This window comes from Marmota marmota, unplaced genomic scaffold (genome assembly GCF_001458135.2).
Source record: "Marmota marmota marmota unplaced genomic scaffold, marMar, whole genome shotgun sequence".
Taxonomy (NCBI): Eukaryota; Metazoa; Chordata; class Mammalia; order Rodentia; family Sciuridae; genus Marmota; species Marmota marmota.
The window spans coordinates 18,323,911-18,350,558 of NW_026000068.1; the positions used below are offsets into that span (position 1 = coordinate 18,323,911).

General features: G+C 33.4%; 2 protein-coding genes across 16 annotated transcripts in view; one reads left to right on the forward strand and one right to left on the reverse strand.

The window, feature by feature from the left end:
* Nucleotides 1-12,683, forward strand: part of Srsf11 (serine and arginine rich splicing factor 11) — a 35,541-nt gene extending 22,858 nt beyond the window's left edge. For 7 of the 12 annotated variants that reach the window (XM_048814055.1, XM_048814053.1, XM_048814054.1 and 4 more), the window contains 7 exons: nt 187-314; nt 1,883-1,964; nt 6,119-6,250; nt 7,888-7,977; nt 10,554-10,670; nt 11,063-11,201; nt 11,307-12,683. In XM_048814055.1, the coding sequence (XP_048670012.1) occupies nt 187-314; nt 1,883-1,964; nt 6,119-6,250; nt 7,888-7,977; nt 10,554-10,670; nt 11,063-11,201; nt 11,307-11,504 (886 nt within the window). In that variant the 3' untranslated portion in view covers nt 11,505-12,683. The remainder of the gene's footprint in view (nt 1-186; nt 315-1,882; nt 1,965-6,118; nt 6,251-7,887; nt 7,978-10,553; nt 10,671-11,062; nt 11,202-11,306) is intronic. The other 5 variants (XM_015490501.2, XM_048814057.1, XM_048814058.1 and 2 more) reach the window with 3 other exon arrangements.
* A 3,186-nt stretch (nt 12,684-15,869) lies between these two features.
* The window catches only part of Ankrd13c (ankyrin repeat domain 13C), a 77,879-nt gene continuing 67,100 nt past the window's right edge, over nt 15,870-26,648 (reverse strand). For all 4 annotated transcript variants that reach the window (XR_007351569.1, XM_015490503.2, XM_015490505.2 and 1 more), the window contains one exon: nt 15,870-18,735. Coding sequence is in view for 2 of the 4 variants with exons in the window: in XM_015490503.2 (XP_015345989.1) it covers nt 18,605-18,735 (131 nt within the window). In the remaining 2 variants the exon portion in view is untranslated. The remainder of the gene's footprint in view (nt 18,736-26,648) is intronic.

Sequence of the window (26,648 nt, forward strand, 5' to 3'; positions counted from 1 at the left end):
GTCTATTATAAATATTCAAAACCATGCTACTATATATCATTTATTGAGGTTATGGAATCCCCCACCCTTTTTTTCAGGGAATAGTTTACTGAAATTATGTTACATGAAACTAAAGTATACTACTTATTTTAAGTGTAGGGTTGAATTTTAAAATATTTCTATCCTCAGTTCTTCTTTGTGTTTTAGGTTGAATCATGTAGCTGCTGGTCTGGTTTCACCAAATCTGAAATCAGATACCTCTAGTAAAGAAATAGAGGAAGCTATGAAAAGAGTACGTGAAGCACAGTCCTTGATTTCTGCTGCTATTGAACCAGGTAAAATATTTTTATGCAATTTTTTTGGAAATTAAACTAATATTCTTGACAAATGATGATGGCCTGCATGTAAAAATGTGTTGAATAATACTCTAGTTTTTTTTGTTTTTGTTTTTGTTTTTTTGATGTTTGCAAATTCTGATAAATAAAAGATCATGTAATGGAGTCCATCCAGGCATATTTGGAAATATCTGGAGAAATTTCTGGTTGTCACACTGGTACCAACTGCATTTAGTAAGTAGAGATTGAAATGTCGCTAGACCTATTACAGTGAACAGGAGTCCCACATACAATACTGAACCATTCCAAAATGTCAGCAGTGCCTAGTATTAAGTAATACCTGGTATGATATTTTGGTTGTTATTGATCATTTTTATTTGTCTAGGTTGGTATAGCCTAATCAGAAGAGCCTATGAAATGCTCTTATCTTTTGTTTGAAAAAAAATCATTTGTCTTATTCTATATATTTTTATATATATATATATATTTTTTTTTTTTTTTTTAGTTGTAAATGGACCTCTATTTTATTTATTTATATGTAGTACTGAGAATCGAACACAGTGCCTCACACATGCTAGGCAAATGCTCTGCCATTGAGCCACAGCCCAAGCGCCTAGATTATCTTTTAATCAATTAAATTTTCAGTAAATAGCCAAGGCCACAAGGAAAGCAGTAGAAGCTTTGGATACACAGATGGTTCTTTGTAACTCAGAACTCTTGGGCACTTGTCCTCTAAACTGCTTTTAGTTGAAAACTCATGAGTTAAATGGTTTATAAATTATTTTTTTCTGAGATTTCTGGGAATTTATTGATTGGATCCTGTTAATTGAGGGTCCTAAATGTGAAAGATAGAGGAACTTATTGTCACTTTAATGATAATCCACATATGAAAACTGCAGTGCTTTTATTTTGCTCTTTAAAGTAAGCTAGGCACAATGGCACACACCTTTAATCTGGTGACTCAGAAGGATCACAATTTCAAGGCCAGCTTAGCAAGAGCCTGTTTCAGAGTTTAAAGAATAAAAGGACTGGGGATGTGGCTCACTGGTAGAGTGCTCCTGGGTTCCATACTCAGTTTTGCCCCCCAAAAAAGAAAAACACATGAAAATCAAAGCAAACATTAATCTGACTGATTATAGCTGTATTTATGAAGAAATCCCAAAAAAGGAAAAAAGGACTCAAACCTTCTAAAGAACAAATCAGAAATCACCTATGCGAAAGATAACCCTTTTTATTGATTTGTAGAAAATACCTTCACAGCCTTCTAATTGTGGCAAGTAAGATAGTAAAGGGAACTGTTAGCTGAGAATCAGAAATCTAATAATAAAGATCCATCAAAAGCCTAAATTATTTGTGTCATTTCCACAAGCTTCAGCAGTGGATTATGAAATGATCACTTGTGACATAAGTATATACGTAAAAGCTGAAAATTAAAGTAATAAGTAAATAAAATAAAATTAAAGTAATAAGAAATTCTTTGAATAACTCTTGAATGGGAGTAATTTTTCTGTTAGATGATTTCTAAATATTGGTTCCTTTTTTTTTTTTTAATTAAAAAAAAAATCCAGATAAGAAAGAAGAAAAAAGAAGGCATTCAAGATCAAGATCACGTTCTAGGAGGAGGCGGACTCCCTCATCTTCTAGACACAGGTTAGATTGCTTTTTGAAGTCAGTTATATCTTTTACAGAGGTAGTTTCTGTATTTCTGAATTTGATGTTTGCAGACTAGTTCCTGGTTAAAGTATATTTTGGTAACCATTGCTATTAACAGTATATGAATGAGTTCTCACACACATATAAAGTGAGGAAAGATATGAATTAAATCTATGATACTGTTAAACTCAAAAATCTGTGGGTGGTCAGAAGGCCTTGGGACTTGAATATCGAAATGACTTAGTACTGTTTAAAGATCACTGGACTTGAAACTTTGGAATTGAACTCTGGTTATAACTTTTTTCTGAAACTTAAATTGGAAGGTGACTTGAGGAACCTGCGTATATCTAATGTATGAATATTTGCAAGTGATAACTTGCTATTTTTTATATTTTATGAATTACTGGATAAACCAGTTGATAGTATCATTCTCTCACTTATCTAGAATAATACTAAATTTGTTCTTTTTTCCATATAACTTCCCTCTATAAATATATTAGGTCTCTACAGTCCAGTTTTCAAAATCCTTTACATTTATAAACAACTGGAGACAGTGGTTTTGTTTTTACTGCTTTGCAAATCTGTAATGTTTAGCTTAAAAGAAGACAATTTATTAATAAGTGCCAAAATTTGACAGGTGATAGTTAGGTAATTGCCATATGGAACTGAAACCATAATAATGAACTTTTTATAAAATTCTTTTATCTTAATAAAGTCAGTTATCTCTCAGACTTTGAATAGAACTTTTCCCCAAGCTTAATCTTTACAAGAAGGCAAAGGCAGCTAATTCAACTCAGTCATACAAGTCCTTCTTGATACACCATTGTACTTTAATCAGCATCAGTAGTGATTATGCATACTTTAAATATTACTCAAGAATTAATACTACTTATTCAAAGAACTAGATGTAATAAAATTAATAATTTTCACTGTTTCATCAAATCATCCTTATTAGAAGCAGCATTATCTTTCTTTTACAAGTTTATACAGAAGTGCCAATGATTGGTACAGTACATTTGCCATTACCTTGATTTGTGACAAGAAAATGCCAGTACCTTTCCTTATGCTGTTGCGTCATTAGTGCAAATATCAAGACAATGAAAAAGGCATATAATCACTACTATTTTGAAAATAATTTTGACCATGTGGACCCCAAAAAATGGTTTCATAAGTTCTACTTTCTGAAACATTGCATTTGATAACTTACCACCAACCATTTCAGCCATTCTTTATTTTACCTAAACTCCCTGTTCAGGTTAGCTTAATTATATTCTAGTCTAAGCCCTGGCAGGGTAGTACTTAAAATTGTGATATTCCAAAAATTAAATAAATAAATAAATAATAATAAGATTGTGATATCCCAGTTGTCAATTATTTCAGCTAATTTTCAGATTTAGTACCACTTGGTTCTTATATCCTTCTGTTTTTTTCTTCTGAAACCTAGTTCATACCATGTCTGTATTTAGTATCTTCATGGATTATTTTAGAAGTGTTCTGTGTGATGTCTTCTATTCCCTGTCACCCAACTTCTCCCTGACCATCTCATTCTTAGAGATGGTAATGAGAAACTTCCACTGCATTAATGATAAAGAAGACCACAGAATAGCTTTCAGTTTATTTGCTAGTCAGTGTGACATATCTTTCCACACATTGTCATTTTCCACTTCAGAACAGTTATGAAACTTCTTGCCTTACCAATGTTTTCTTTATGCCTTCATGTGTTGGCTCATCATGTTCCTTCTTCTCTAATAATACTGTTTCTTATATCTTCACTTCCCCTTGAGGAACTTCTTCTTTCTGAAAGATATGGCTTAAATTCTACTGTTTATGTGAAGTGTTGGTACTACTCAACTATCTTAATCTTCCAAGACAGTGCTCTCTCATAGTCTGATCTCTAATACAATATATCTTTTACTGGGATTACCATAATTTGTTTTCTAAATCATATTCTTAAAATTGAGAGTCTATATCTTTTCCTTCTCCTTTCTCATTCTTTTTCAGTTAAGAACTCTAGCAGCTTTATTCCTATTACTAAATTCTGTGACTCTCAAATTTTAATAATGATGTACTTTTGCTACTGAAAAACAGTATTCAAACATTTCTCTGAATTCAGCTGCTTATAATATAACATAATTATTGTGAGTAGAGTATCTTAGGCTTTTTTGTTTTTGTTTTGTTTCATTTTGTTTCTTGAGACAGAGTATTACTTGTGCCCAAGCTGGCTTCAGACTCCGGGGATCAAGTGATCCTCCTGATGCCAGGACTCTAGGTGTGTGCCACCATGCCTAATTTATCTTAAGCATTTTAATTATCGTGACTTTCAGCAAGCCTCTTTATTTGTTTACACATTTGATATACTTATCTCTAAATTTCCTGATACTTAAATAAGTACAGTAAAAGTGTCTCTTGCAATATGTTGGCCTTGAAAAGTAATTGTTTTAGGCTCTAGTGATTTGATAGATTGTTGCAGTACCTCCGTTTCTTAGATTTTTCAAAATTTATTAAATCTGTGTGTTTAGAGAGTTGTAAAAATGCTCTTGGTAGTATTCAGTATTGCTTTCTGTGTATATTATAGGTAGGAAAAAAGGCTTAACTTGGTTATTGAAAATGTTTTACACATTTTCTTAAAGCTAGCATGTTAAGATGAGATGTACTTAATTCTAACAACATTAATTTTTTGTTTTCCAGAATTTTTAAATCTTTTTAGAATAAAATGGTAATTCTGATGTTTCGTAGGCTAATTATTTCCCTTACAATTGTTCTTAGTACCTTAAGTCAGTTACTGTAGTAATTGACTAGGGCTACGCTAGTGAATAAATGTAACATATTTCCCCTGTCCTTCTGGAGGTTACAGAAAAGTAGATAAACATTTAAAAATTTCTTGGGATATGGAGGTATTATTATAAGAGATTCAAGGATGGCTGCAAATAAGTGTTACAAATAGAAGTTAATTGTGAGTTTAATAAGGTGGTACTAATGTTTTTTCCTTAATATTTTGTTTTAGTTGTAGTTAGACAAAATACCTTTATTTTACTTTTATGTGGTGCTGAAGATCGAACCCAGTTCCCTGCATGTGCTAGGCAAGCGCTCTACCACTAAATCACAACCCCAGTTCCTCCTAATGGGTTTTAAGGCAGTTTGTTCAAGGAATTAATTAAAATCAAAGCTATATTAATACATCAGTAAGGGAAAATCAACTATTCTCTGAAATAGCTGCTATTTTATTTCTTTGACTCCTGAAGAACCAGTTATCGAGGAGGATAATACTCTTGAGCTGTGGCAAAGATTTGAATATGACCTTTTGTATTTCTAAAATATGTTTCACAGAAAGTTTGATGGCTAAATGTTAAATGATCAAGACTAAACAAAGGACTACAACTTCTTTTTAATTATTCTTAAAATAGAGGTATTAAGATAGTAGTAAAGAATTGGTGACAACATCTGAAGATTAAATAAGCTTAAAGAGAATGTGCTGGAAGAAAAGCCAAGGGGCATACAGAAACATTGGTTAAATGATAGCAAAGAGAGGATCATGTGGAGACCATGATATTTTGAGGGGGAAAAAAAGCAAAAGAGATAGTTTATACTGAGTTGAATATGTAAGGCCTAGATTGCTTAGAGTTTCTTAAATTGTGAATTAAAGAATTGAAATATATTTCAGAAATGACTGCAACCCACTAAGCAGTCTTCATTTATAAAAAGGGATTATAATGGTACATACTTTATACAGTTACTATGAAGCCTATTTCTAAATCATATAGAAAGCCTAATATAAATATTTGATAATTGATAAATATTGTTTAATCTGGAATGTTGGGGGGAAATTACAATGCCATGTACTTGTTTAAAGTAATGTCAGAGAATTTATTTTTCCTTCATTCTCTAGTAGTGCTTTTAACCTTCGAGTTGTAGGTTCAGTGGGAATAGGAAGACTGGTCTGAAATGTTGAGCAGAACATTGAAAGATGGGGAATTCAAGTGTTAAAAGGTATCCAAGATGTTTATAGGTTGAATAATGACAGCAACTGATAAGGGAAGATTATCCCCACTTAATTCACAGTCCATATGTTTTGAGGCTGATTGAAGTATTCACAATTAAGTATTCACTAGTCTTTTTACAATATACATGTATTGCTTCTGTTACATTATTAGGCGATCAAGAAGCAGGTCAAGGAGGCGATCACATTCTAAGTCAAGGAGTAGACGACGATCCAAAAGTCCAAGACGGAGAAGATCTCATTCCAGAGAAAGAGGTAGAAGGTCAAGAAGCACATCAAAAACCAGGTATTACTGATTATTAACATTGGGTAAAAATGCATGTTTTTGCGTTCCTAGGACTCCAAATACTGTGCTACTTGGAACAAAAAGAGGCAAGGGTACAGGCAGATAGAGCTACATAGGGGAAGAATATACTGGAGACTTGAGGAGGCTAACATTTATTTTCTTGTCTCCCATAAACTAAAACTTCAGCCCATAGGTGTGAATGCCTCAGTAAAATTTCTTTTTTCTCTCTTTTTTTTTCCTAAGTAAAATTTCTTAGTAGTAAAAATTCTTAGCTGTCCCTTTTACTTCATTTTTTTCTTTCCACTACTGCAAAAGATTTAGTGTTGCCTGCCATTCCTTGTGGTATGCCAAAGATTAAGATAGACAGTTATGTTTCATTTCTCTTTATATGTCTCATTATTCAGTGACTTAGAAACATGCATTATGGATCAATATGTGCCAGACATTGAACTGTACTACAAAAAGTCTCTTATCCCATGATTTGAGACCAGTACAGAGTTAAACTAAAGATTCATAAGGAAAAGAAACACCATCTTAATGTTCATTTCCATTTACTATACTTTCAAGAACTAAGCTTTCATAAAGATCTGAACCTTTTTAAAAAATTAGCGTGTCTAGTTTTGAGTTACACATAACCATATCATTGATTTTCATTCTATAGTGGCATGAGAGCTTTATCATTTGAAAAGTATATAGATTTTCATTGTTTTTCCCTTGGTTATTTATCTTTGGTAAGCATATAACTTGACAGTGGGAATAGAGGAGATAGGAATACTGGGTATTCAACTCATAATGGGATTGTGTCGCTAAATGGATTATATGTTAATCTAGTCAAACAAGACTGCATATTGGAACAATCATCTTACACAGAATTAGGCATTCTTTTCTCAATTTTCTGTGTATTAGGAGAGTAATAATTGGAGAAAGACTGTGATGGTTGCCATGTACATTGGAAGAAGATTGAGAAGTGACTAGAATATTACATTCTGAAACATTGAACTTGACTTTGTTAGGACACGTGGTATCAGATTGAAAATGACATTTACAAAGTTAGCAATGAGCCAGGCATGGTGGCTCACACCTATAATCCTAACAACTCAGGAGTCAGAGACAGAAGAAACTCAAGTTTGAAGCCAGCTTTAGCAATTTATTGAACAACTTAATGAGACCCTGTCTTAAGAAGGGATAGGGCTGGGGTTATAGCTCCGTGGTAAAGCCCCCCTTGGGTTCAATACCTAGTTGACCACCTCACCCATACACAAAAGGTACTAACCATGCAACACATGACTGTAATTTGAAATATCTCCAATAGAGGTACATGATCAATTTGTGGAAAGCATACCTGAAACATTTTAGGAAATTGATAATTGTCACTTAAGAATTAGGTGATAGCCAGTTGGATGAAAAGAAGATCAATGCTAGAGCAAGATAACCAGAGAAGGAATGGGATGAAATAGAGAATATATAGTGAAAAGATTATCATACAACAGCAAAGGGGGGATACTTTGATCCCTAATAGTTGAGGATAGGATGTTTTTAAGAATGTGGTTAGATTTGATTGTACTTTTGTTTTCATTTGTAATACTCTATATATTGGAGTCTTAATTATACATTCTTACATTATGTTTATTTATTAGAGATAAAAAGAAGGAAGACAAAGAAAAGAAACGTTCCAAAACACCACCAAAAAGTTACAGCACAGCCAGACGTTCGAGAAGTGCAAGCAGGTAAGGTGGCATCCTGAATTCTTTGCATATTTTTACTTTAAGGTTATCAGAAGGCTGTGAATGTAAAATATGCTTCAGAACATTAATACTCCAGTATTACAAAAGGAAGACTTTACCAAAATTCAATGTTTTTAAAGGTAATTTGTGAAGAACAATCTGGAGTTTATCTTTGTATCATCTTGTAGCATAGAGTGTATATAAAAATAATGTGGAATTTAGCCATGTCAGTGCCTCTCTTTTTTTTTTTTTTTTTTTTAAAGTTCTAGATGAACACAATACTTTTGTTTAATTCATTTTTATACAGTACTGAGGATCGAACCCAGTGCCTCACACATACCAGGCAAGCGCTTCACCACTGAGCTACAACCCCAGCCCCAGTGTTTCTATTTTAATGAGAAATTTTAATCCCTAAAGCATATCAAATTGTTATATTAAATTAGTTTTATTAAGAGTTACATTTGCTGTATCCACATATTAGTACTCAAGAATATTTCATTTTTATATTGTGGCATTGATAAATTAAGGGAAGACAGTGGAAGTTCTGATTTGTATCATTTTTAGATTTTAAAAGTCTATTTTTTAAATTGTCATAATGAAAATTAAAAGTGTCACAAACTTTTCCCCACATAAAATATATTTCATGCTTAACTTGGATTTTTGTGATTTTAATAAGGACTGGCCATCCTTAATATTGTTTCTTTCAGATATTATTTATGCTTTACTTCAGTGTTTGATACCTTATGTCATATTTTTAAAAACTCAAAAGTGGATGAAAGACTTAAAGAGCCAGAGCCAAAACTGTAAAACTTAAAACAGAAGTAAATTTCAGTGACCTTGATTGGCAGTGGTTTTCTACATAAAGACACCAAAGGAACAAGCACAACAGAAGAAAAACTACAAAGGAAAAGCACCAGAATCGCAAATTTTTAACTCTCAAGGAAGTTAAAATCTGCTCATGGAGTACAGGAAAATATTTTTAATATATAGACCTGATAAGGAATTTATATCTAGAACATATAAAAAATTCTTAGAGCTTAGCAATAGAAAGGCAGATAACCCAAGTAAAAACTAGTCAAAGGATCTATGTAGGCGCTTCTCCAAAGAAGTATGCAAATATAGTTCATAAGTACATCAATAATCTTCAATATTTTAGCCACCAAGGAAAGGAAGTCAGTCACAATGAAATACCACTTCACACCCACAAGGATTGTTGTGATCAAAAAGATAAATCAATGTTAGTGAGGAATTAGAAAAAATTGGCAATAGCTCTGGGGAAAACAGGCTGGCACTTACTTTCTTAAAAAGTTAGAACAGAGGTTTTTAACCCTGCAGTTTTACTACTACAGATTTTTTAAAAAATGCACTCATGTAAATGCTTGTAAAAAAAAAAAAAATTTATAGCATTATTCATGATAGCCAAAAAGTTAGTGCAGGTGTCCACTAACAAACAAGTGGATAAACAGATGTTCTAATACAGTAGATTATTTGGCATTAAATAAAGTGATATGGATGAACATTGAAAACAGGCCAGAAGCCAGTCATGGAAGTCATGTGAATGGTTCTATTTATATGAAAAGTCTAAACTAGGCAGATATTAGAGATCAAAACTTGGTAAAGGGAATGGGATTTCTGTGGATCTGAATGAGAATGTTCTTGCAAAGTACACTTACAGAAGAAAGAAAAGGAAACCAGGTTTAAGTACCAAAAGGAATGCAATATCAAGTCTGGGGGACAGGTGGCAAAAAGCTATAGGAGATGGGAAGTATAGCATGTTTTCTTGCCTTAAAAACCAAAGAGGGACTGGAGCTGTAGCTCAGAGGCAGAACTTGTACTTAGCATACACAAGGCCCTGGGTTCAGTCCTCAGCACCAAAAACAATAGAAAATTAATTTAAAAAAAAAAAAAAAGACTTTTACCTATTGGTTATATACCTTACCTCTTGAGTAGACCATTCTAAGTTAAAATATTTTTTGTTTTTATTAAATACTTTCTTTGCAGCGATGCCTCAATATATTGAGGGGCACAGAAATACAAAACATTTCTTCCACGTAAAGAATTTGTAGTATCAGTTACACAGAACAGTAGCAAGAAGTGTAACATTCATATTCTTGACAAACTTAGTAAATATTCGATGAATAAATGTTGATTGCTTTGCACATGGTCATCTTTCACGTCCAATAACTTAAGAATTCAGGAGTTTAAAGCAGAGTTGGTGGGGCGGATTTTGCTGGGGTGTAGGGAGTCTATATAACTAGACTTGGCAACTCTACTTTTCTGGATTTCATCTAATGATTTAGAAGCTTAATTTTTGTATATTAATGACTGCCTTCCCAAAACATTATTGAATTATCCTAAATCTGTTCTAGCCACCAAAGATTTGAATCTAAAACTGAATTTCCTCCATAATAGGTTGAATTTTTCTTGCTTGCATTAGAACTTTTGTTAATCAGTTCTTTCTCAAACCTAAGAGTGTTTCTGCTCAAAACAGTTTTGTGAAACAGGTCTTACATTATTAGAATCATGTTATAGAAGTTCCCAGTGGAGCTAATTAGATCGCACTGTATTTTAAAGTCTAGTTTGCACGTTTGTGTTTCTAGAGAGAGACGACGAAGAAGAAGCAGGAGTGGAACAAGATCTCCTAAAAAGCCTAGGTCTCCTAAAAGAAAATTATCTCGCTCACCATCCCCTAGGAGGTAAAAATGTTAATTGTTTTGATCTGGCCTTTATGATTTTCAGAAGTTCTAAAGATTTTTAAATTGTCTTTGTTTTTTATAACCTATATATTTTTTTCCTTTTGGAGTATTGAAAGTGCTTGAGAAGGTATCTTATATTCTCTTTATATTCTTGAGACTTAAACACTTCTTAGAATTGATCATTTTAGACCTCTAAATCAGATCTCCCAGTCTTCTTGCCTGTGGTACCTGTGCACAAATTGATGCCTTTATTGTCCAGTTTTGAAATCGGATCTTCGCTGTCCTCTTTTTATCTTGTGGAATTAAAACTTATTGCTCATATTCAAGGGTGAAACTTCTTGTGAGGTTCCTTTAAAGGATCTTTTTTGAGCACATTTTAACTGTCATTCTAGACATAAAAAGGAGAAGAAGAAAGATAAAGACAAAGAAAGAAGCAGAGATGAACGGGAACGATCAACAAGCAAAAAGAAAAAGAGTAAAGATAAGGAGAAGGACCGGGAAAGAAAATCAGAGAGTGATAAAGATGTAAAAGTATGTATACAAACTGATTTAGTTTGGAATTTGGGGTGGTGTTTGTGCTTTGAAGAAATTCTTTTTCTTTGAAGAAACTTACTTTTATTATTATCCTTGGCAAAGCAGGTTACACGGGATTACGATGAAGAGGAACAGGGGTATGACAGCGAGAAAGAGAAAAAAGAGGAGAAGAAACCAACAGAAACAGGTTCCCCTAAAACAAAGGAATGTTCTGTAGAAAAGGGAACCGGTGATTCACTAAGAGAATCCAAAGTGAATGGGGACGATCATCATGAAGAAGACATGGATATGAGTGACTGAGTACTGCCTCTGTGGGAGTCCAACTGTATACATGCATCAGTGTCATTCCTTTGTGTGATTTATTAATGCTGTATTTGTTCATCTCAATCCTAGATGTATACAGCTGAGTTATAAATGGTTATAAAGCTCCTGATATTGATATTAGTTATTTACATCAAAAAGCTTTTAGAAAATGGTACATGGGTAACCAGCTCTTGTCGTGGTGAAATCTGATTGAGTAACCAAGCAGTTTTACTATTCTGGTGCTGCTTCATAACAAAAGTGAAAAGCTGCATGCATCTACAGCAGGCATGGATTGTTTATGTTGTATGATCTCCTTTATTACGTAAGTTCACTTATAGTATTTCTAGAATTTGATTCATTGCCGTAATAGAGCCATGTAGGGAATGCACTGATTGCATGTTATTGTGGCAAGAATATCCTAAATGTCATTAAAATCCTCCAACATGATGGATCTACTTATGGTCTTGTTTGTTGACATGACAAATTAACATTCTTAGAGTTACATCTGGAAATGAGCATTTGAAATAGATAATCCTATAAGCCTTGTGGCTCAATTTTTGTGGCTTTTGTTTAACTTTTGAAAGGTTATATATGCACTAACCTTTTTTGATGGCTAATTAGGCTTTAATTACAGAAACAACATTTCAAATAAAACTGTCTTTGGCGGTGAGTAAATAGCAACATTTTGAAGTAGAGTTGTGTACTTTTTCATGGGTGTTTGGGAATTTTTTTCCTAACGTAATTTATTCCATATCTACATCAGTGAAAGTTATCCGCCTATCCTGAGTCCATCTGTAAAAGAAAGTTGTATCTTGTCCTGATTTTCAATTTTTCTTTTTGTTTTAAGCTCACTTATGGAAAAAGGGGTAGTGCATTTTAAATTGACCTTCGATGCTTTTAAAATAAGATAGGTCTACTTGATAATGTACTTTTATTTGATCTCAAGTTGTACAAAACCAAGAAATTTTGTGTTACTATTACTATAGTAGTAATCTTAATGCACACAGTGATTCCATGTTATATGCAAAGTAGTTAGGCAACTGTTTTCTTAGTTACAGGAGTTTCGGGCTTCACTTTTGTGCAGTAAAAACAAAAGTAGGCTACAGTCTGTGCCATGTTGATGTACAGTTTCTGAAATTGTTTTACAAGACTTTGATAATAAAACCCTTAAACTTATGTTCATGTTCCTGTAAAACTGTATTTGTATTTATTTACATTATTGAATGTAAGACATTTACCTCATTCATTTTACCAATTCTTTCTCTTTCTATCCACGTTTAAATACAGTAACAAGATGGAATCCATTACCTTATGCTGGTATTTGCCATCAGAATTGTCAAATAATTGAATTTCTATCTAAAACAGTCTTGATATAACTTTCTCATATTTTGGATATGGGAATGGGGTTGGATTACACCATGAACTTTAGGATAAACAAATGATCCACTTATAATCTAGTAAATTTATATTTTCAGTGAAATAATGTTTGCCTTTTCTGAAATAATATAGAAACTGTCAATGATATGTATGCTGTACAGTACTGAATAGTATATTTATTCGTTTATGAAATTAGGAGTGTTTGGCTAGGATTAAAGAAAGTTGAGACTTGGAGTTGTAGTTTTATCCAAGTTTTTCAGTAAAATTTGATTTTTTTAAAAAAACTGTTCTAAAAGTTGAAATGCCATATAGAAAAGCAGCATTTTTATAGTTTGTAGTAACTTTTTAAGACTTTATCAGAAATTTGTTTATGGCAAGTATAAGAAATTCTAGAAATGGTCCAAATAATCACTGATTTTTTTTTTTCTGAGTGCAAATGACATTTTAAGTTTAGAAAAAAATATTTAGTAAAGGTTGACCCATGTGATGTGGCCATTTTTTATAAGTCAAAAAACAATACTGGCAGTTTTATGGGGTAAAAAATAAAAATCTGTCTCCCCCAATTGTACCCTCTGGATGCAAATATATTATTTTCTAAAGGGATTTAAAAATGGGGATTTTAAAATAGTGCCACTTACTTAAGATGCTACAGTGAAGGAAGTTATATTTAGGATATTTTTCAGTAAACATTCTGCACAAAGGTAGTGTTATACTGGGACACAATCCTTTTAACAGATGAGGTAACCAGTTGAAATCAAGTGAACACTGCCTCCACACCAAGTTTTGTTCTGTATTTGGTAGTAAAATGATCTAAAAATAAAAGTGGTTTTGTTAGAAAAAAATGTTTGTTCTTGTTTATTTGCTTAAATTCTGTAGGTAATTAGATTAGTGTCTGTAGGAGGAGACTTGAATTAACAGTCTAGTCAAGGGTTTGCTTTATGTGGCCAGCCTGGAGAGAACTGTTGACCTGTGCACATTAGTTGGTTGGGGGGAATTGTATCGATGTATCAATTAACAGTAGATGCTGTTTATGGTTTTTGAAAAACTGTGTAGTAATTTAGGCCAGGCACAGTGTAATCTCAGCTACTCAGGAGGACCACAGATTCAAGGCAAATTAGACCCTATCTTAAGTCTATTAAAAATAAAGGGGACTCAGGATGTAGCTCAGGGTAGTTCATTCCCCAGTACTAAAAATGTTATTTAGGTGGTAATGTTAAAGCAAAAACACTAACATAGGGCACATATATTTCCATTATGATGTTAACCATTAAAGATAGAAATGTAAACAGTAAAGGAAAAAGCCAGTACTGTAACAGTAAAAACTAATTTTTAACCTTGGAGCTGCGTCTTACAACTCAGGTTCGCACAGTATTATCAGTAAATCTAGTACTGAATTGGGTAACAGATAAAGATCCATACTGTTTGAAGATTAATGCTCTGGGTTTTTAAACTGGAATTGAGGTTTCTGTCTTTGGTCTCAAAAACTTAAGCGTCTCATCCTTGGTTCTAAATCAAGTCCATATTTTGTGTTATAGTTGAATGTGGGTGTAATGGAATTGCTATTGCTACTGGAACCTTGTTTTATAAACATCCAGAATTCATTCATTCATTACTAAGAAGAGTGTTAGCATAGCAGAAGTAATATTTCCCTAAATGTTTTCCACATACTGATTAATTTTGTATCTGATAAGTGGATTTAGACATTATTAGCAAAGTAATTTAGGCCCTGTGGGAATATTATTAATATTCTCATATTGTATAGTATTAGATATTTAGCATTTACAGATAAAGGGTTTGATATGACATTTTTTTTAAGAACTGATAATTTGTAAAGGACTTCTTTTGGTTTGTGTTTTGCAGTACTGAGGATCAAAGCCAACCCAAGACCTCCGGCATGTTAGGCAAGTACTATATCACTAACTACATCCCCTGCAACTGACAGAACATTTTTCAATGACTATTTAATAAAGTCCTTATTAAAAAAAAATACTGACATATCATTTTCAAAATTTGAAGCTCATTTTTGTAGTGCACTATCACTAAAATTGGTATGATGCTTCTTATAAAAGCTAGCTAGAAGCTGGAGCATATACCTGTAATCCCAGCAACTAAGGAGGCTGAGGCAAGAGAATGCAGTTTGAGGCCAGTCTCAGCAACAGCAAGATACTGTCTCAGAGGACAGAGGATGTACATCAATGGTAACGTGCCCCTGGGTTCAGTCCCCAGTACCTAATCCTTCCTACTCTGCAAAAAAAAAAAAAAAACTAAAGTGATTGGTACATAAGAAATTGAAGGTCTAGGATGACGGAATGTTTCAAATGTTTACTTTTAAGTTATTCTAAACTATACTCGATTAGAATTTAATGTTCAGTTATTTAAAACTGTACTCAAAGAAGCAAAATTCCTAGTTTTTTATTATTTTGTGTTTTAACAGGGATGGACCTTGATTGTCTGAGACGGTTAAGCAGTCTCAGTAAGGCTTTTGTCTTTGCACCTGATGCTGCAGTTTAAAGTCCACAAGCAGCTGGAAAGTGAAGATTTGTGACTGTAAGAATAAGCTGGAGCTAACCACAAGCACAAACTAAAACCTACAAGGATGGACTGAAACTGGTTAAGTCTTGTTACTTTTGTTCTTGGTGGCAAGGTTGTCCTGCAGAAGGCTAGAACTCTTCACCTCTTGAAGAGCTGAAGTAGAATCCAGGGGAAGGTAGCCATCTTGCCTCATCCCAAGAAGGAGCAGATCAACCACAATATGTATTAAAGTATAGCAACTTTGGTAAGGATGTATTTTGTTAATTTTAGAAAACAGCAAAGGCATACTGTATCCACTATTAATCTTGAGATATTTCACCCTAAGCATAGGCTATTTTAAAGGCTAGCATACAAGCAAGCCTTTGAATTTACCTGAAAATTCTTACTCCCAAGTTTTTACAAGCACATTGCTTGCCCCAAAAAAAAACATAAATGAGGAAAAGAAAGCATCCCTTAATTGTTTACAGACAATATTTATTCCAGCCCTTTCATAGCCTCAAAAATGAAACAGTATAATCAGGATATTCATCTGATCTGTATACTTAATGAAAACTGGAGAGAAGCTTGCTAAACGTCATTATTCACCTTCCGCCAAGATGTGAATAATGAGCTGTATGTGCATAACAGTGTGAAAACCCACTAATAAGTATAAATGAAGCTTAATACCAATCTGAGCAGAAGGAAACTAGTTTTTCAGCTTCTATCAGCTGAGAGACGTGTCAATTTCCAAAACATCATTATGTACTTAAAACCCACAACAATCAGGGAAATCAGCTTTATGTTTCCCTTTTATGAATTTTGAGAATTCTACAAAGGGCAAATTGTCTCATTAGAATAATTTCTTGAGGACAGAAATTCGAAATACCACTTAGTGGCAGCAGTATCAGCCATGTCTAAATGTTTATTTGACTGTTTTATGCCCCCAACTCAGTTTATAAGTTTCTAAAATCACAAGCAGAAGACAATTTTATAAACCCACATTACAAAATCTTGATTTTTGTGTGAAATTATCAAAATATATGGGTGCTGTGATCTATTCATTTTAAACTTAACTGCATTAAGGAGCACATTTTGAAAATCTAATATTGTAAAAAGTTTATTTGCATTATTTTTTCCACCATCATAATAGATATTGACATTTGTTTGTTCTTCACGATCAGAAGACATTTTGGAATGGACAATTTGTTTCTACTATTTCTTAAAGAAAAAGTATTAAATACAAAATCCAAGTGCAAAAGTTTTCAGTAGTCTTCCCACCTCCAGTGTACCCCAGCATAACTGTCACAGCTGTTAGGAAATTGATAAATCCCAAGCTGCAATTCACCATGTCTTTTTTCCTCTCCAATTAGTCTGCACTTATGCAAAAAATCTGCAGTATATTCCTGAAAGTATACCAGATTCCTACAAAGTGAGGGAGCCTAAGAGCAACAGTAGTCACTGCCATTTAGAGTCTTAAACCCCATAATAACCAAAGACGGGATATTTCAATCACTTGATGTACAGCCATTCCCTAAATATGAGTGATCAACTTCTTTTCAGCAAAGCTAGCTCTCCGTTTACCAATTCTTTCCTCAAAATTCAACAGACCCACGTACGATAGTGATTAGGTCTTTGAATTTTTAACTATGAATATTTTTCTGCATTATAAATGTATTTATTAAAAGGTCAATTGGTATGTATGGAAGATGCAGTTTTAAAGATATTTATCATAAAAAATTTTCTTATGGTTGATAACTTTGGATTGTTAAATAAATCATCTCTTCAATAAAGGTCTCTAAACTCATTTCAAATTACCTAAAATTCTGGTACAAGTTTAAACTACTGGACACTAAAAAACTTTTGACAGATGCATTCTTGACAAATTCATCAGGACAAACTTTTTTTAAAAAATTAGCTAAGCTCTTTAATACAACATGATACTTTATCACTGTTATACATTAGTCTCCCTAATTTATTTTCATTTTTGGACCTTCAAACAGTCTTGGAATAAATACAAGAAATTTTAAGTCAAAAAATGAGTAATGCATGATTTTAACATTTTGGAGACAATTAAAATCAAATATTTTCCTGTGACCAAAAAAAATTAACAATAGGTATTGTCAATCTTCCATATGCTTCTGGACTTTAGCTTGTAACAAATATATTCTGTTAGCATATAAAATGTTTTTACCTTACTTTGAAAGCATTATATATGTAGGGCTGTCCAAAATATGTGGGTCGTCTTTTAAAATTGACACCAATGATCCATATTCCACTAAAAACAAACAAAATCATCAGACTTATATGTACTTATTAGGAAGCAAGTTTAAAAATTTGGAATTTGTTTAAAGTGCTGAGATTTAGAAGAGGACTATCTATAAGCATGCTAACTGTACCTTATCATGAACATAACAAGGACTCTTAAACTTAAGTTTAGGGGGAAAAAAATAGAAGTTCTATGAAAAGAAGATTAGTAACAAACATTTTCCATTGAAGAAAGAATTCAGGTAAAAACAAATAGCACCACAATGAATTGCACTAAGGTGCTAAAGGAGGTACCATATTCCCTGCAGAGTGAAGCTCCCTCTGAAATGTATTGCAACATATAAATGCAATTGTTTTGTTTAATGGTTACCATTTGGTTCATTCATCTACAGAAAATTGCATTCCTTCTAGTTCATTATACTGAACAAACATTCAATTTACTGAACTATACATAATGTTACATAGTTTACATTTTATGAAAACAAAGCTTGAAGGAATATTTATAAATGTCACCTTGAATATAAGATGACAAGTTTTAAAGGGCTTCAACATCTCTTAAGACATTTAATTTATGTTAATGGTCCAGGAGTGTTTTAGATATAGATATATAGATATATTTATATGCATATATATTTCAAGAAGTGTAAAAAGTTTTAAAAACAAATCACAGCACTCATAGCTGCTTTACATACGAAGGTCTTAGGGTTATTAAGGTGTCAAACTATTACACTTATAATAAGTATATTTTTAAAAAGACTGAAAATGGCACATCAGGAAACTTGCTAAAATTCATATTAGAGGCCCATTTCTTTATCATTACTGATGTGTCAATTCAATGTGTAATTCCCTTTTCTTTACTGAAAGCATTTGTCCCTTCTATTTGGGTTGACCTCCAGGGTATCTCATTGTTTTTCCTTGGTTAGATGGCATATTTTCCATGTCAGTTAAAGGTCAGGAAAGCGGCTTGGATCTTCCTTGTAGTCATCAGGTATAGTAAAGATGGAGCCATCAAATTCATCATATCGAAACTCTTGGAAAGTCACAGTGGCTGTGATCGTGGGAAACACAGGTATATCTGTGGAGAGAATAATCAATGATGACAAGTCTATACTTTATAAATTGGACAAACCTAAATATATGTCTAATTCTGAGCATGTGTGTTTTGGGGAATGGTTGGGGTAATAATGATGAAGAGAACGACACTGAGATTGAGAATTTTAAGATCCCGTTTATTCCCAATCTTAAGAACATAATGCCAGACTCTACAAATCTTTTCTTGAGGCAGAGAAATACCTTTCTACTTTGTGCATCCTGACATCTTTTCTTCAGATTTAGCACATTTGTTATGTTCACTTCTTGAGCTTATTTATTTTCATTCTTACTAACCTAAGTGAAATACATTATTCATTTTTTGTTTTAACACACTGAGAACAAACATTCTATCACTTAAATATGTGAGCAAAATGTTTCATCAAAGTTGGAGTAATAACATACCACACAGCTTGACTTCTAAACACAATATATTTCTGGCTGAAATTAATAGTGAAATCTAACATTAATAATGGGCAAATACAAGCTTACTTATGGAGACCCTATCTATCCCAAAATTTACAAAGGGTTGGAGTTATAGCTCAATAGTAGAGCACCAATGAATTCAATCCCTTGTAGCAAAAATAGTAATTTAAAATTTTAAAAATATGGACAAGTACATTAATTGTTAACGCCTATAATCCCAGTTACTGGGAAGGTTGAAGCAGGAGGATTACAAATTTGAGGTCAGCGTTGGCAATTAGGGAGACTGTATCCCAAAATTTACAAAGGGTTGGAGTTATAGCTCAATGGTAGAACACCAATGAATTCAATCCCTGGTAGCAAAAATAATAATTTAAAATTTTTAAAATATGAACAAATACACTAATTGACTTCTTAGTTTTATTCCTAATTACTAGAAACAGTTAAAATCATTAAAAAAATGGGTTTTGATTCTGACAAATCATTAACATAGTAAAATGTTATTATGAACCTCAAGAGATTTCATCTGTAATACCTGAAACCCTTAAAATTCTGAAATAAGTCGATACATGCTAATTCAAGCATCTGGTTAAAGACACAAGAGTAAAACAAAAAAAAAAAATAGTTTTCCTCTGGTACTTGGATTGGTACCAATGAGCTACATCTTCAACCCTTTTTATTTTTTATTTTGAGACAGGTCTCACTAAGCTACCCAGGTTGGCCTCAAATTTGTATTCTCCTGCCTCAACTCACTCGGATTACAGGTGTGCACCACAACACCTGGCAAAAGACATAATAAATTAACTTATACTGATATAAACCTAGTATTTTTTCTTTGCAGAAATATTCTCATGTTTAAAAAAAAAAACTTGGACAAATAAAAATCAGTATGAGAAGAACTATGAATTTCCAGTTATTTCTGGGGAAAATAATTACTTGTGCCTACCGTGTACAGATGCTGTTCTAATACATGGATCAGCAAACTGAAGCTCAATGCCTAGGTTATTTTTGTAAGGCTTGTGAGCTTAATAGGATTCACATTGTTTAGTTTTTAATCTAAATCTGTTCTTAGATTTGACTTTTTTGGAATTTGTGTCTCAGTAAATGACTGAGAGAGTGATTCAAATTTCCTCTTCTTGGGTAGAGNGGCTTAGTGGGAGCTTAATAGGGATTCACATGTTAATATGCGGGGGGGGGGAATATTCCTTGAACTGAAAATTACATGAAAGTCAAATTCAATGTTCACGAATACTGGGACACAATAGACACATTCATTTACATATTGTCTCCAGCTGCTTTCTTTCTCTTTAACAAAAGACTTAAGTATGTGACAGAAGCCATATGGGCATCAAAGCCAAAGTATTTATCATCTTTCAACCAAAGTATTGCTGACCCCTTCTCCCCCTGCCCTCCCTGGTTCCAGGCATTGGATATAAATCAGTAAACAAGAAACAAAAGTCATGCATTATGGAAATTATACTCTGGTTGGAATAATCAAATAGGTAAAAATTAAGTGTGATAATTATCTAGAAAAAATATTAAGCCTGGTGGGAGAACAGTGTCCCAGTGTAAGAATGGTTGTATAGGGTGATCAAAGGAAAACCTCAGTGAAAGGATCTTTCAGCAAAAAACAGATCAGAACAAACCATGCAGTTGCCAAGAGGATGAAAATTCCAAACAGAAGGAACAATAAGTTTTTTAAAAGCCCTAAAAGAAAAGTGTGTGGTTCTGGGAACAGCAGAGGTGGCTGGTGTAGTTGCAGCCAAGTGAATGAGGGTAGGGGAGAAATAAGTAGTCAAATTAGATGGGGTTTGCCAGACCAAGTTAAAGCCTTTGCTTTTACTCTGGATGAAATAAAAAGCCAATGGAGATTATGACCAGACTAGTAGTGTACAGTACGTTTTAGCAGATATGGTGAGAATATAATATAAGGTGACAGGAGTAAAAGGAGAGACAGCCAGAGAGACAGGAAGAAATCCAAGATAGTACTCTACCCAAGAAGAGGAAATTTGAATCACTCTCTCAGTCATTTACTGAGACACAAATTCCAAAAAAGTCAAATCTAAGAACAGATTTAGATTAAAAACTAAACAATGTGAATATCAATAATAAACATAGAGTAGAAGAGAGAAATCTGCAATGAAGTGAGGAAGTGACCTTCTTTTTAAGATCATTACAGGTTTTACATGCAACTGTAACTAATAATACAGAAAGACCCCGAGTACCTTTTATCCAAAGGTAACATCTAACAAAAATACATTATGATAAACTGGACACCGACAGATAATACAGTAAAGACGTTTAATATTTCCATCACCACATATTGGTCTCAAGTTAGATGTTTTTATGTTTCCTTTTTATAGCCACATTCACTTTCCTCATGCCCCATGCTTTCCTTAATCCCTGACAACCACTAAACTAATTTCTTCTTTTTTGGTACCTAGGATTGAACGCAGGGGCGCTCAACAACTGGGGCCCATCCCCAGTCCTTTTTAATATTTTACTTAGAGACAGGGTCTCACTGAGTTGCTTAGCGCCTCGCCATTGCTGAGGCTGGCTTTGAACTCGTGATCCTTCCTGCCTCAGCCTCCCAAGAAACTGGGATTACAGGTGTGGGCTACTGCACAGTTTAAATTCCTCATTTCTATAAGATTTTTCACTTCAAACACTTTTTAAATAAATGGAATCATACAGTATAAGACCTATTGAGTTGTTTCATGTATTAACAGTACATTCTTTTTCTTTCTGAATAGTATTCCTTGGTATAATGAGCCATAGACATTTATAATTTTAATTTTTGGCTATTACAGATACAGCTGACATGAAATGAACATTTATGTACAGGTTTTTGTGTGAACATAATCACTTTTCTGGTAAATGTGTAAGAGTAAAACTGCTTGATTGTATACAGTAGTTGCAAGAGAGTTTTTAAGAAACAGACAAAACATTTTTCAGAGTGGCTATACGTACCATTTTTACATTATCATCAGTAATGTAAGAGTGACCCTGTTTCTCCACAACCTGACTCACAAATGTCTGGTGTTGTCATAGTATCTTATTTTAGCCATTCTGTTGGCTGTAAGTGATATATCACCCCAGTTTTAAAATGCATATCCCAAAGACTAATGATAATCAACATTTTTCATGTGCTTATCCTCTATGTATCTTCTTTGGTAAACTGTTTCTTCTCTTCATGTCTTTTGCCCTTTTCTAATTGGCTTGTTTTGTTACTGATGAGTTTTCAGAGTTCTTGACATATTCTGGATATTAATGTTTTAAAAATATTTTCTCCCACTCTCTAACCTGTTTTCTTACTCCTACCCTTTTCTGGGGAAAAAATTAACTTTTGGTAAAGTCTGATTCATTGATTATTCCTTTTATGGATCATGCTTTTAAAAAAATTAATAACTCTTTGCCTAAAAACAGATTCCTAATAATGTGTTGTTTATTTCCTAGAAGTTTTACATTTTTTATAGTTACAATTATTTTAGGTCCAATTATCCATTTCAACTTTTGCCTAAAACAAAAGACTTAGTCACAGGTTCTTTTTTTTGGGGGGGGAGGGGGGACGGTTGGATATCCAGTTACTCCAGCATTATTTGTAGGAAAGACTAGCTTTCTTCCTTTGAACTGCTTTTCAAAATCAGTTGGCTACATGTTATAAGGATTCCCTATTCTGCTATGTTGATCTGTATGTATATCCCTCAGCTGATTTCATATGTATTGATCACCATAGTAATATAATAAATGACCAAAACAATGTGATTTCTTTTTCAAAAGTTTTAGGTATAGTTAATGGTTTTGAACTATCCTCTCAGAAAAGATACTGAGTCACAGCTCTCAGTAACTCCTTAAGACTCATCAGGATGGCTTCTAACCCTTACAAAAAAGGGAAATTAGAAAACATGCAGAGAACACTAAGTGAACATGAAGGCAGAAATTGGAATGCTTCCAAAGGACAGGGAAAACCATCATAAGATAGGGAAGAGGAGGTATGGAATAGAAACTTCATCATAGCCTTCAGAACGGACCAACCTTGCTGACACCATGATCTTAGATTTTTAGCATCCAGAAAACTGTACAACACCAAAATTTTTGTTGTTGAAGGCAGTTTGTGCTGGTTTGTTATGGCAATCCTAGTAAAATTAATACAGCTATTCTAGTTCAAAGCTTTGACTTTCCATGTAAACTTCAGAAATAATCTTGTTTATATTATTTCCTGTTTTTAAGTGATTATAATTGGTATTTAACTTATAACTTTGAGGTCTGTATGTTTGTTAATATGTAGAAATATGACTGACATTTTATGTTCAACCTGTATCCTATAACCCCAATAAACTTACTGCTGCTGGGTTTTTTATAGAATCTTTATAAGTTGTTCTACCTATAGAATCATGTAATTTGTTATTAGGGAAGGTTTTCTTGTTTTCTACTGTAAATGCCTTTTATTTACTTTCTTTCCCTAATACAATTACTTGCTTTTTATTTCTTTAAGGTCTGTAGTGCTATACCATTTCATTCCTTTTGTGAAGAATTTGGTTTTTCTTTTTTTTTGAGAGAGAGAGAGAGAATTTTAATATTTATTATTTTAATATTTATTTTTCAGTTATTGGCGGACACAACATCTTTGTTTTGTATGTGGTGCTAAGGATCGAACCCCGAGCCGCACGCATGCTAGGCAGACGCACTACCACTTGAGCCACATCCCCAGCCCAGGAATTTGGTTTTTCTTATCAGTCTTTCTATAAGTCTATCAATTATTTGTTTTCAAAGAATGAGCACTTTGCTTCACTGTTTTCTCTGATTTCTACTCTTTTTTATTTCCTTCCTAACCCTAACCCTCTGCTTGCTTTGGATTTATTTTGCTCTTTTCTTTTAAGTTATTGAAATAGACAAATAATTTTCAGTCTTCCTTTCCCCCCACCCCCCCTTTTGGGTACTGGGATTGAACCCAGGGATGCTCTACCACTGAGCTACATTCCCAGCCCTTTTTATTTTTTATTTTGAGACAGGGTCTCACTAAGTTCTTTAGGGTCTCCCTATGTTGCTGACGCTGGCTTTGAACATAAGATCCTCCTAACTCAGCCTCCCAAACTGCTGGGATTACAAGTGCATGCCACTGCACCTGCCTCCTCTTTCTTCTTCTTCTTTTTTTTTTTTTTGCTTGTTTTAAATTTTCTTTGCTTGAGCCTCCTCTTTCTTAATATGTGGATTTAGTGCTCTAACATTTCCCCCTCAGCACTGCTTTATCTATGTTCCACAATTTTACTACATTGTAATTTCATTTTCATTCAAGCTCAATGCATTCTTATATTTCCCCTGAAACTTTTCCTTTAACATATAGATTACTTAAAAGACCATTTTTGAGTTTCCAACTGTTTGGAGATTCTCCTTTTTTCTGTTATTAGTTTCAAGGTCAATTCCATTATGTTCAGAATGGACTATGTATGACTCTTCTTTCATATTTTTTACTCAGGTTTCCTTTATGCATCACATAGCCTACCCTAGTATATGCTCCATGAGCACTTGAAACTAATATGAATTCTGGTGATGTTAACTGGAATGTTCCATAAATGTCTTCCTCCTGGGATGATCCTTTTATCATTATATAATGTCCTTCTCTGTGTCTGATAATTTCCTTTGCTTTGAAATCTACTCTATTTAATTTTAATATAACCAGCTCTGATTTCCTTTGAATAGTGTTTGCATGATATATCTTTTCCCATCCTTTCACTTTTAAGCTTCCTTTAACATTACATTTTAAGTCTCTTGAAGATAGTCTATAGGTCTTAATTTTTGTTTTGTTTTTAGAGACAGAGTCTCACTTCATTGCCCAAGTGGGCCTTAAACTCCTGGGCTCAAGTGATCCTTCTCCTTCAGCTTCCTAAGAAGCTGGGATTATAAGCACAATGCCACTGTCCATTGCTCTGGATTCTTTGATTCTTTTATTCCCTTATTTTTTCTAGTGGTGCAAATGAAATCCAGAGATTTATGCATGTTAGGCAAGCACTCTATCACTTAACTATACCCCCAAGTCCCTGGGTCATGTTTTTTGGGGGGTGGTACTAGGAATTGAACTCATGGGCACTCAATCACTGAGCCACATCCCCAGCCCTATTTTGTATTTTATTTATAGACAAGGTCCCACTGAGTTGCTAGGCGCCTAGTCACTGCTGAGGCTGGCTTTGAACTTGCAATCTTCCGGTCTTGGCCTCCTGAGCCGCTGGGCCTAGGTCACGTCGTACTTTAATGTGCATTCTTTTTTTTTTTTTTTTAATAGTTTCACTGATTTTTTTTTTATACACTTATTTTATTTATTTGTATGTGGTGCTGAGGATCGAACCCAGGGCCTTGCACATGCGAGGCGAGCGCTCTACCACTGAGCCACAACCTCAGCCCCATCACGTCCTACTTTAGCAATCACTGTCTTTTAAATTCTCCTCTTAGACCACTTATTTTTAATAGTATATTAATATGTTCAGACTTAAGTTTGTCATTTTACTTTGTTTTCTGTTTATTCTGGTTTGTTTGTTTGTTTCTTTTTCTTGCCTTCCTTAAGGTACTTGACAATTATCTATAGTGTTTTTCGGTTTCTCTCTTCATAAACCATCTTTAGTGATTGCTCTCGATATGTATTACACACATTTAATTTATCATAGTTTCCTAGTGTCATCATTTTACCCCTTTCAAGTGAAGTAGAGAATCCTTGCCTCATTTATGTCCCTTTACCTTCTTCCATTTAGAATTTAATTGTAAATAGGAAGTAATAATACAGAGATAAAAGTAGACATTCAAACAGCTTAGCTATGGAAAGTAAGAATTAAAGCAAGAGCTGAATAAAGTGAAGTTACAAAAAACTTTTTTTAAGTTGGGTGGTTGAACTTTATAAGGTTGAAAGAATTGACAGGAAAAAAGTAGTAAAAAACTAACAGGAAAAAGATGGTAGAAAACGGGCTGTGAGGTAAAGCAGATATATGAACAACAGCACACTAAAAAAACTGGAAGAACAGATACATAGCACAAATGAAAAGATTATTTAAACTATGAAGAAGAACATCATTTCCACTGAGATAGATAGGAAAGATGGAGGAAAAGACAGGGGGACTGAGAACAGTAAGGAGAGGTCTCTTCTTATAGTCTTTTTTTCTAAAAAAGGAAATAAAAGTCTTCTGTTTGGAATTATAAAAAGTAGGAGGGGGAAAATGAAGATTTGATTAAAAAAAAAAGTTCAAATTTAGCCCTAAAGCAAAACAAGACAAACAGCAAATATAAGAAAAGATCACTCATAACCAATATATAAAGTTTTGACTAATTTTGAAAACAACAATTGTGACTTGTTAAAATTTTCTCACAATTGTAGTTTTTATCCTAAAAATAGAACCAGAAATGGAGTTAAACAAGGAATGGGGTTAAACAAGGCTGGTTCAAGAGAAGGTCAAACAAACAAAATAAATAAATCCCTATAACTTTTTAAAA